General features: G+C 42.8%; 1 protein-coding gene across 2 annotated transcripts; it reads right to left on the bottom strand.

Annotated features, from left to right (window-relative positions):
- Positions 1–209: 209 nt before the first annotated feature.
- ric8b (RIC8 guanine nucleotide exchange factor B) lies at positions 210–10,486 on the bottom strand. Of its 2 annotated transcripts, none has more exons than XM_086298334.1 (10): positions 10,167–10,486; positions 9,723–9,770; positions 9,008–9,637; positions 6,912–7,006; positions 4,520–4,670; positions 4,149–4,247; positions 3,910–4,054; positions 3,626–3,770; positions 3,241–3,360; positions 210–1,512 (listed from the first exon to the last, which is right to left on the bottom strand). In XM_086298334.1, the coding sequence occupies exons 1-10, from the start codon at positions 10,248–10,250 to the stop codon at positions 1,404–1,406; spliced, it is 1,626 nt and encodes a 541-aa protein (XP_086154460.1). In that variant the 5' UTR covers positions 10,251–10,486; the 3' UTR covers positions 210–1,403. The 2 variants fall into 2 exon arrangements, with proteins under 2 accessions (XP_086154460.1, XP_086154461.1); XM_086298335.1 differs by having other exon boundaries at positions 4,149–4,244; positions 10,167–10,483.
- Positions 10,487–10,718: the final 232 nt, after the last annotated feature.

The following is a 10,718-nucleotide window of genomic DNA, read 5'->3' as shown; positions in this document are numbered from 1 at the left end:
AAAACAAATCTACAGCGATGCGGGGAAAAATACAGACATGAGAAACCCAGCAAATGATAACCAACTTTGGCAAATCGAAAAGAGTAAAGTCAACTTGCACAAATTTGATTAACAATGAGAAACGCTGATGTAACAAGCAGTTAAATTATGTGTATAACCGGCCAAGCATGTGAGATCTGCATAGAATTAAATTATACCAAGACACAGAAAATATATTACTTTGTTTATATAAAGTCACACATTTAGTGTCAAACAACATTTTCATAGGTTTCTTTTTTTTGATTCAACATCATGCAGATGACAAAAGGAACAGAGATTAGAAAACAATCATCGTAGTTCACACATTTCATTGTCAAGAGCCCGAACAGGCAAAAACCACCATCGACCTGTGGAGAATGCTGCATTGCCTCAAGTCTTAAATTTAATGAAACTTGTTTTCTTTTCTCCATAACGTCATCGAGTACCAGAGAGAAAAAAGTGAACTACCACTAACATTTGTCTTTTGTCCATGGTAAAAACTGATTACACAAAGTGAGCTGCAGGTTTAAACCGTCCACAAACACATCAGTCCTGTGCTCCAGCAGTACCAGCAGCTTTACCGCTAACAGTGTTTACTATGATTCGTGTTAAAATTGTGCACCTTCTAGTCATATATTTTTTATATGTATATATTTTTAAAAAAGAGAAGTGAAGGAATGTTTATTCACACCCAAAACTACACTTTAAACAAAACAGTGTTTCCAGCAAGAAGCAAAACTCAGCAGAAAGTATATTCTTTCCCCACAGGGAGCACTAAAGCAAAAGATGCAGCAGTAACTGTGAACTCCTCCTCGGCAGTCTTCCTGCCACGCACGACTCCGCTTCAGCGCGAGACAGCCTCTGGAGCCTGCTGTGAAATGTTTAGCTGCGTTCTACTTCAGGACTGGTTTGATTTCATTTATTACAGCAAGTGCCTGTCCTATTTGAAAAAAAAAAGAGGCTAAGATTTTGCTAAGAGTCCAGTCCATGATTGCAAAATAACACTTTATTTGCATTTAAGTGGCCGTCAGTCAATATCACTAAGAAAAACCAAAGAGGAGCTGATTGCCCTGCAAAGCGCAATAAAAGCCTGATATAAACTTACACATAAATATTTTATTTTTCACCATCACCATTTGTTCAGCTTTCTGTTAATCACTACCACTTGTCCCAGTTACAGCCCCCGAGGTGATAAATGGGACTTTCCCATCCAGCACCTGAAGTTTTTGGACACAGCTCTACACTCAGCAGCAGCTCATTCAGGATGGAGGCACAAATTCAAGCCCAGCTACAGAACCCACCTTCAATAATCACAGCTCGAGATTTGTTGGGGGTGGGGCCCATCGGGCTTAGTCTGGAAAACGTGGCTGAGATATTCAGCAGCACTAGTCCGAGTCTGAGTCCGAGTTTTCCTCAGGTGGACTGCAGAGAGTTTCTTCCAAAGGTGCCAACGTCCCGTCGGGTTTGACGCCCATCGGTCGAATCACGTGCTGCCTGCGGACACAAAGAAGTAGATATCAGATATGACGTGCTGGATGGATGCTAAAGGAAAGCTGGAAGAACATTTTTCTTTTTAAAAAGGGCTTTTCAATTGCATGCGTCTGCACGTTCTGCATACACAACTCAAGGACCCTCACTCAACAACTCCCTCCCCTCCTTTCATGGACACTCGCCCCTGTCTGGCCATCCTCCCTCCCCTCCTTTGCAGTGGCAGTTTAATTACAGGATCAGTACTCAGCCTAATCTCCTCAAAGCCACGGCTGCCCCTTCACCCTAATCCAATTATACCTGCACCGTGTGTCACCACTCCCTCCGAGATGATTTATCAGAGAATTATCGGTCAAAAGATTTGACAGACTCAAACACAAATGGCCATGTAATTCCTTCTGATTCCTAGAATTAAATATCATTTAATTCTTAAAGGTTAAAGTTCTTTAAAGAGAACCAGAATCTCGTGACCCGGTATCACTGGCTCATTTACAATACAGACCAGCGTGACAAAACAAACAAAAACATGTGCCATCATCTCTTCCAATTAGAGAGGGCGAAAAATGTCTTCCTTCCTCCTCGGGAGTGACAGAGGGCTGGGCGGGGGGAGTCTGGCAGGTGTAAGGGGTGGGGTGGGGGTGCAGAGTATGTGCTAATTGGAGCACCAGTTAAACAGTTAGAGGGGCACATTCTTGCAAGGACCTGACCGATCTCCTTAGAGTCGGCATCAAGGGACCACCTCTCCTTCATTGCAGAGGAAGAGAAGAAAGGGGATGCGGCCTCGGAAAGGAATCTTCCTCTTCTGGGTGCACGTGCCTCATTACAGCTCAACGCCCTCTTTTGGCTCAACAAAGGCGAGGACGGCTTTCTTATGCCTGCGCATTTATCCACCTACGTCTCTTGATCCACGTTTCACCCGAATAGCTTTGTCTAGCTGTGCTTCTGTCTCAGTCCACTCCTTGTCTGACCACCGGCTTGCTTGTCAAATAAAAAGAAGAATAAAGTCAGGACGTGTGTTATTAAAAACCAGAATAAAGGAACAGGGAAACGACAAGTCGACTGTGTGAGCCAATTAGGTGATAATTAAGGAGCGGAGGTAATGATGCCGCTGGTGCGTTGTGGCAGCAGCTCCCCCATTTACACCGGCTGAATGACGCGGCGTGCACAAAGTCCAGTCCTAATTGAAGCTACACCTAAAAGGCAAGAGATTCTTCCAACGATGACTCGGTTGGCAGGGAGCGGGCTCAGTGTTACTTTTGTGCAGGCGCTGTGCAAACTAACGTTGGCCTCTGCGCTCGCTGAGGAAAGGTCAACACAAACACAGCACGACCCTTTGCTCGGGAAACTGTATTTATATTTTGAGCAGGCGTGGTAAAAGAAAAAAATATATTTCGACAAGACTTCTGAGGCATCTATCATACTGAATTTTCCATTTTACACAGACTTTTTTTTAAACACATTCATGCATCCAAAGCTAATCTAAAATATGAAAAAGCAAATTCCCAGACAGCAGATTGCTTTATATATTTGCGCTTTGAGGCAGAGCATGAAATGACCTCTAAACCTTTTTCAGTCCATCAGAAACTGCGGTGAAGTCAGAACACACACAGCTGTTTTCGGTCCAAAAACTTTGCAACTGAAAATCCTCTGGTACTTTTCTAAGTGTTGTAAACAGCACATTGTAGATTTTGAAGCATGCCTCACTACTAGTTAGCGAGCTCTCTAGTTTATTACCTTGACAACTTGTCGAACATGTTGGCCAGCTTCTCGGCTTCGTACTCCTTCTGCTCCTCGGTCATCTCTTCGACGGGGTTCGGCATCGGCTCCTCGACGTGACCGGTGATGGGGTTGATGCTGAAAAAAAGAAATAGATGAGAACGCTGAATGTATAGCTGCAAAGTGAATTCAACTAATGGCAGCTATTTGTTATATCTGGGATTAAATTACTGGAGTTTGTTCCACGAGAATAAAAGGAAATAATTTTTTTTTTTTTAAAGAGAGAGGGAGGATCAACATCAGCTACTAGACCAGCAGTTTTTGAATCGGTGCAGCACAAATGTAGTACACACAACAGTTAAATATGTGACACCTTATTGTAATCCCAGTGTGGAGGACTCACAAAGGTTTGGCAGATTTGTATTCTTCTGTGTCTGAGTCCTCATCATCAGAGTACTGAGTCTCTCCTCTCCCTCCTCCAAGAAGTCCTCGAGCCGCAAGAAGTCCTGCTGCGTTTCCGTACCCCGTGTACTTCAACAGGTTGTCCACTGCAAGACAACACATTTACTAAAAGGTGGTATTGCTACACATAAATCCTGATGTGTTAAGGTAATTATTCTCATAAACTGCACTCAACCGAAAAGGCCACATTTTTCGTCCCCTTCTTCTCCATTTTAAATCACTCACCGCTTTCTTTGCAGAGGACGAACAGGAACTCTGCAGCTGTCTGCTTCACGCCCATGTCCACATGTGTCATGAGGCGAACCAGCTTGTTTCTGACGGTGGTGCCAATCTCTGGCCTGCTCTTCACATCTTTCAGTGGGGGAAGTACCTTAAAAAAAAAAAAAAAGGATATAAGGCTTAATAGTGCATCAATATTTCTATTTTAACACGCCTCTAAAGCTGAGCCCACAAACCGTGATTACCTGAGCTTTGATATATCTGCGGATCTCCCTGTGGTGTCTGGATCCTTCAGTCAAAAGGCTGAGTACTGGAGTCAAACCCTCTTTGTAATTGGACCCCTGCTTGGAGTGACAGACCACAAAAACTTCACTGTCTCCACAAACTCAGGGGCTGGATAGATATCCTTAACACACAAGCACGCAGCTAATAGAAATAAGATGACGGAGACACTGAATAACAGAGGAGAACCTGAGGGACATGACCTTTATTCAGGCTTTCTTCTCCTTCTAATCATAAATAAAAACAAAAACATCCAGGTGGAGTTAGAACACCTTTATGGATGCTAAACCGTTATTCTCGCGTCATCGTCATCGTGACAGAAGTTGAATTTTACCTTGTCGATTCTTTTCTCCATGAAGTCCAGCAACACCTCGATCGCGTCCATGTTTTTTCCGGCATATTTCTCCTGCCCTCCCTGCACGGGGACGTCAATTAAAACATCCAGATAGGACACGGGCAGGTTGTTCAGCAGGTTCACGGCATGGCTGCAAACAGTTAAAAACATTATATTTTTTTAATTATCCAGAGGTTTTAGGGTATTTGGAGAATAAAATCGAAATACAAAAAGGTTAAAACACTTTTGAAAAGACATACCAGGTTTTGCTCAGGATTCACCACAATTCACAGGTGCAAAGCACACAAAGAAAGTGACATGTTTTCTTCTCACTCATTGGCTGTATTAAATAACAACATCTGGGACAGGTCACTGTAGTTCACTACCAAATGAATGTGTCAGAGTTCGGGAGAATTAAGACGACATGCTCAGCAGAAACCATGAAAATATGTGAGTGCACCCGCATGTCATGGCACTGTTAACCCACAGGACCCCTTCCGTCCTAATCCCCACCAATGAAATCATCACAGTCTAATGATATATAAGTGAAATGCATAGCAATGCAATAGTTCAACCTTTCCTATCATTTGGTACTTTCTAAAGTTCTTTCTTCTTAAACGTGTGAATCTTATGTCACGACTTTCAGATTGGGCTTAAACATTTCCTTTTTGACAAAGCTTCTAGTGAGGGCTGGTCCAGATGAGTATGAACCCTCCGCTAGTTAAATGGGAATAGACCTAGGCAGCCGGAAGCTTCCCATGATGCATTTCATCTTCTCACACCTCTTTGCACTCTGTTTATACACCACTCTGCATTTAATCGTTAGTTATTATATCTCGCTCTCTTCCACAGTCTGTTTTTTGTCCTCTCTTCGTCCCTTCACGCCCAACCGGTCACAGCAGATGCCTGCACCTCCCTGAGCCTGGTTCTGCCAACGGTTTCTTCCTGTTAAAAGGAAGTTTTTTCTTCCCACTGTCGCCAAGTGATTGGGGTATTCTCTCTACTATTGTGGCGTCTTTACCTTACAATATAGAGCAGCTGTTGTGATTTGGCACGATATAAATAAAGTTGATTTGAATTGAATTGGAGTAAACTGTCTTTGCCAATTTGTTGAAACTGAATATTGTTCAGTGTATCAGGAGCAAGCGATTGGCGAGATTGTAAGTCGTCTCCAGAAAGGTTATGCTGGTAAAATGGAACAGCAAAAATGATAATTTGGTTGAAGCATCGTTTAGTGATCTTTGTAATCAAGTTTCACTCAAATCTGACCTATACCCAGGAGGAACAGCAATAGACAGATAAAGGAGTTTTTTCCTGTTTGTTTTCTGATACGTTTCTGCTTTCTTCGCATTTGTTGTTATTAATGCTTTCCAGTTTGAGACCAGAAGGAGAGAAAAATCACTAGGAGCTCAAAAAGAGCACATGGAATAAAAATATGACAAATCGTGTCTCTGTCATGTGGTAAGTTTGCATTTTAACATCTATACCTCCTAAACTAGAGATTCACCAGAGATCATCTAAAATACTTTATTTTTCTCAAGTTAGCAATACTTACAATTACTGGTACCCAAAGAGATAAAAGTAGGAATAAAAGAAAAAAAAATAGTAAGAGTAGTTCTGGAAATGAGGTGATCCTTGAGCCGGTTAGTTTAAAAAGACAACAGTTTTATGGCGTAACCAGGGAGCACAGATGTAGGAATTACTGAGTCTGATACCAGAAGTCCGTCAGTCATAAACGCGTAGCACCAAAACACTCTACATTTGAAAATATTTATGTGTTAGTCTGACGATCATCCGACTAACAAACTTTAAAACGCCTGCCAGCTTGGCTTAAAACTAACTCTCTCCTTCGTGCTACCCTTTTCTATTCAAATTAGCTCTGTGTTACACTGCATTCAAATTACAGCTGGGTCGGTCAATGGGTCAACCTCCCACGACTGATTCAGCCACCAATCTGACAGGTCAAGAGGATCATCACTCACTTTTACATGACACTGTTTAAATTTCAGGCTAAGACCACACATTCTTGGCATTCTTGTGTGAAATTACCATGAGAAACACTGCTGTCGCACAATGACAGAAAAAAGCTCATAGATAATATAAAATACAACTACACAGCACTTTGCTATCGACACACGCAAATCTCACAAGGTGATTTTCCTACACAGACACGGCGATGCAGTCTGCTTTTCTATGTAAATCACTTTCAAGTCATGTCTGAGGCTATAACTCATTCACACATGAAAGCTACAGGACACGGATACACAAAGGGACTGAGCCTCTTTGTGTTTAAGAGGTCCAAACAAGTATATTGGTTTAAATCAAATACGAAGGTGCAGTCCGCTACAATAAATTATTAACATATGAAGATCAGCGAGGAACAGATTCCCACCTGTGTGCTTCCTCCGTTTTCTCCTCGGTCTCGGTCTTCAGCATCAGGAGATGACGCAGGATGGCAGCAATGAGCCGGAGCTGGTGATCGTCTTCCTGTCGAGCCGAGCACACAAAAACACCGAGTCCAACCAGGGGTTTTGTTTATGCACAGCAAAGCAGTACGGTAAAAATACCTACGCTACAAGGGCATGAGGCTGGAAGCAAAGGCTAAAACCTTCAGTTAATCAATCATCCGTGCAAGTACGCATCAGTGGTACGGAATAAAGTGGCTATTTTTATTCTAATATTAAAGTAGCTACTGCTATAACTACCGGGATATGCTGCCATTGTGTAACTGAGTAGGAATAAAATAAAAAGGCATGAAGGGGTCACTATGTGTGTCATTTTCATTTGTTTCTCCCTCCTATCAGCACCATCTACCATTTAGCTCCCGCAAGTTTCTTCTTTATTTCCTTAATTAACTTTTATTCACGTCACTAAGTGACAAATTAGGGAGGGCAGTTAAAAGTGCCTAAATATAAATATCAAGATTGACACCAATACATCAAGAAAATAAGTAAGAAATTGCTGTGTTGGTACTTTTGCTGATGATATTTTGAATATGAGAATGGGGTGATTCTCAGCTCAGCGCAGAGCTGCAAGTATCTAGGCTGAAAGTAAAAAACTAGTTTAACAACAAAAAGTAACCTGAGAACTCAGGAGTACGCGAGGAGGAGTTACTGGTCTAATAGTGACAGGAGCAGAGAGGCTGTGGTGAGACTGAGGAAGAGGAAGTTTGGATTTCTAAGAGGAGAGCAGGGCCAAATGGGAATCTTAAAACTAAACGTAGCGTCAGCAGGACTTACACTGCCTCAGGTGCTGCCTTTGCAGTCGCGTTTCTCCTTTGAAATGCCTCCTCAGAGAAGACGACCAAGTTTGACAGTGAATCAGATGCAAAAATTATCATACAATAAGTACATCATGAATGAAAAGCATGTGTACCAAGTATCATCCTTTTTTCAAGTCATGTTCATACTGAGTGGCCTGTGTGTGTGTGGGTGGAAGGACTTACTGATTTTGTAATAAAGGAGCAATGAGCCTAACTTCAGACTGGTCTAAACACAGCAGGACAAATTTTCCTTAATGATGGTCAAAGTGGCAGCCTCAAACTTTTTCTGATAGGCTTCACTTTTAAAGCCAATAAGATTTTTATCAGGCGTTAACATCTTTAATATATAATATTATTCCAGCTCAAATTTATTTGAAGGTCAGGGCAAAATCATCAGAAAACATATTGACTTAACATTGCTGTGCAATTTTAGAACTATGGTCTTTAAGGGCCGTTTTAGACTGTGATCATGTAACAATGTTTCATAGCTGTGATCAGTTTTTGGGGAGATTTTTTTACAGAGGCAAACATATTTATCCTTCAGGTTTTTCCACTTCTTCGCATATTCCCTCACATCCATTTTTATAGTTTCGTAGTCTCCTTACAGGAATCTGCTAAACTTTGTGAGTAATTATATTTATGCTATGATTATTATTGCTTATACCGAGTTGATGACCATTATTCTCTCATTGATAATGTCAAAAACTGTGGCAAAAATAAGCTGGGAATGCACAGGAGGATTCGACGGGGCTTAACTGGCCAATAGCACTGGGTTAAAAGGGGTTTCCAGTTACTTCTTAAGTTATGGTATAGATTTCCTGCAAAGGTCTAAATCAGGCATAACGGATGGGCAGCTTGTTTCACACAGTGAATGAACACATTCTCTGTTGTAGTGCTGCACCTGAGATAAATAAGGATTATTCTGACTGAGAATCATGCAAAGCTACCAGAGGAGCTTTGCATAAAAGCCATTCTTACTGATTTTTTTTTTTTTTTTTTTTACTCAGGCTGAGTTAATGTGGTTACACACTCACAGTAAATCACTGAGAGGAAGAGCGACTTCCTGAGAACCAGCAGTTCATGACAGATGCAATTTGGCTGCTCTTGGGAACAGCATATATGATCTTTGTAGTTCAGATTAAGACTGTAGTGCAATTAGTCACAAACGATTAGCACCGAGTGAGCCTTTACTGTAACATTGTTTTGTATAACCACCGCATACTCACCTCACCACCAGTTTCAGACAGTGTGAGGTTGAACATGGCTTTGAGTGCTTCCATCGCTCGCTCATTATTCTCTGCAGGCATGGACACAGCTTGCGGATCTGGACGGGCAGCTTCATACGGACCAACCCAGCGCACATCCAGCGTGTGCTCCAACACCTCTGTCAGCAGTCTAACAGCATGCCACTCTCTCCTCAAAAGCCCCCTCACGGCAGGTTGGAGGGCAGACAGCAGGAAGAGAAGGCGCAGTGTGAACAGGCCCACCTCATGGGACCACGTACGGGCCGTGGCCAGGCTGGCACACAGACCACGAACCAGCTGCACATCCACGCAGACCTGCTGAGCCGCAGGGCTGTTATATACAACGTTGCAAAGGCACTTTAGGGCCTCCACCACCACCCTCTTGTTCTCCTCTGACAGTGTCTGTTCCTGAGAGCTTTTCTTGTCAGCATCCTGTTCCTCTCCAGCCCGCAGCCTCGCCATCCCTGCCAGGGTCAACATGCCTTCCTTGGTGGCTACAGGAGCCAGGACACGCTTATCTCTGGACATGATGCGGAGGGTCTCCAAGCATGTCTTCTGACAGCTGGGCTGCACCTGTCTCCCGAGGACTGTGAGCACACCGTGGCACAGCTTCTGCAAGGACGCACAGAGACACACACACACCGTCACTATCACACATTTCATGTAATAAGAAGCTGCTGGGCTAGATGGTACTCACACTCCGCAGGGTTTCCTCCTTTGGGTCAAAAGTGAAGGTTTGGGTGTTCTGCAACAGAAAGGATGCTCAGTGTCGACAGCAAACAAGATCGACTCGTGTCAAGCGTGCACTATCACATATTAGAAGCTATGAAACGGATTTAAAGTTGGAAACCTCAGAGAAACATGCAAAGTTTTCACGGATGATGCATGATTAGCATTTTTAGCTCTACTCTTTGCGCTGTAAATAAGGCCATATTGCATACTTTTGCTTCGCTCAATGTGTGTGTTCTTTTTTCTCTGCTAATGCGAAACCAAGTTTCATTTGACGGAGCCAAACATTTCGGCTCAGCAGCCCAGAAAGATGTTCATGTCACCCAGAGCTAGCTGTCTGGCTAGGTGGCTAGCTAACGTTAGCACGGGCGTTTGTTTTGGTTGAAGAAAAACGAGCAAACGCGCGACTCACCTCTACATTATACTGCTGCAAGAGCTTCTCGATGTCCTCTTCGCTGGCAGTTTCAAGCTGAGATAAAATATTATTCAGATCCATGGGGGCTACCTGAAAAGCTCGGAGAGTTACCGGTGAGTGATGTGCAGCCACAGCTAGCTGGATGACAGGCTAACTTGTTTCAGGGCTGCTACTGTCAACAGGGAAACTCCCCTGACTGCCTCCATCAGCTGCAGCAGAGACCTGCTCCCACTTTATCTATTCACATATTCCAGTAAACAGTCCGATGATGGCAAAATGTGTCATAGGGAGAGCCGCAGTTTATCTGGCAGGATACATGACGTGTATTTTGCGTATAAACAAAGACGTGTAGAATGAATGAATCCAAGTAACTTTAATAAACATTTAGAAAACTGGAAAAACTAAAAAAAAAAACCTAAAAAAAACCCCGTGAAATTCTTAAATTCATTTGGAATTTGTGAAAACAAATTTTGATCAATCAAAGTGTGTCGGATCTGGAAAAATATCAGTTTACTGACCAATAAACCCCCATAAAACCGGACTCTGTCT

Source organism: Aulonocara sp. 'chitande type north' Nkhata Bay, linkage group LG7 (assembly GCF_057382095.1).
Source record: "Aulonocara sp. 'chitande type north' Nkhata Bay isolate Kocher_YH1m ecotype deep benthic linkage group LG7, A_spYH_male_GT1.1, whole genome shotgun sequence".
Classification (NCBI taxonomy): Eukaryota; Metazoa; Chordata; class Actinopteri; order Cichliformes; family Cichlidae; genus Aulonocara; species Aulonocara sp. 'chitande type north' Nkhata Bay.
Note: the sequence above shows the minus strand (reverse complement) of the source record. Positions and strands in the feature narration are given on the sequence as shown.

Coding starts and splice junctions, on each gene's coding strand:
- ric8b (XM_086298334.1), bottom strand. CDS start 10,250: ATGGATCTGAATAATATTTTATCTCAGCTTGAAACTGCCAGCGAAGAG. Junction 9,638..9,722: donor AGGAGGAAACCCTGCGGAGT/GTGAGTACCATC, acceptor GCGTCCTTGCAG/AAGCTGTGCCACGGTGTGCT. Junction 1,513..3,240: donor ATGTTCGACAAGTTGTCAAG/GTAATAAACTAG, acceptor TTGTGTCCGCAG/GCAGCACGTGATTCGACCGA.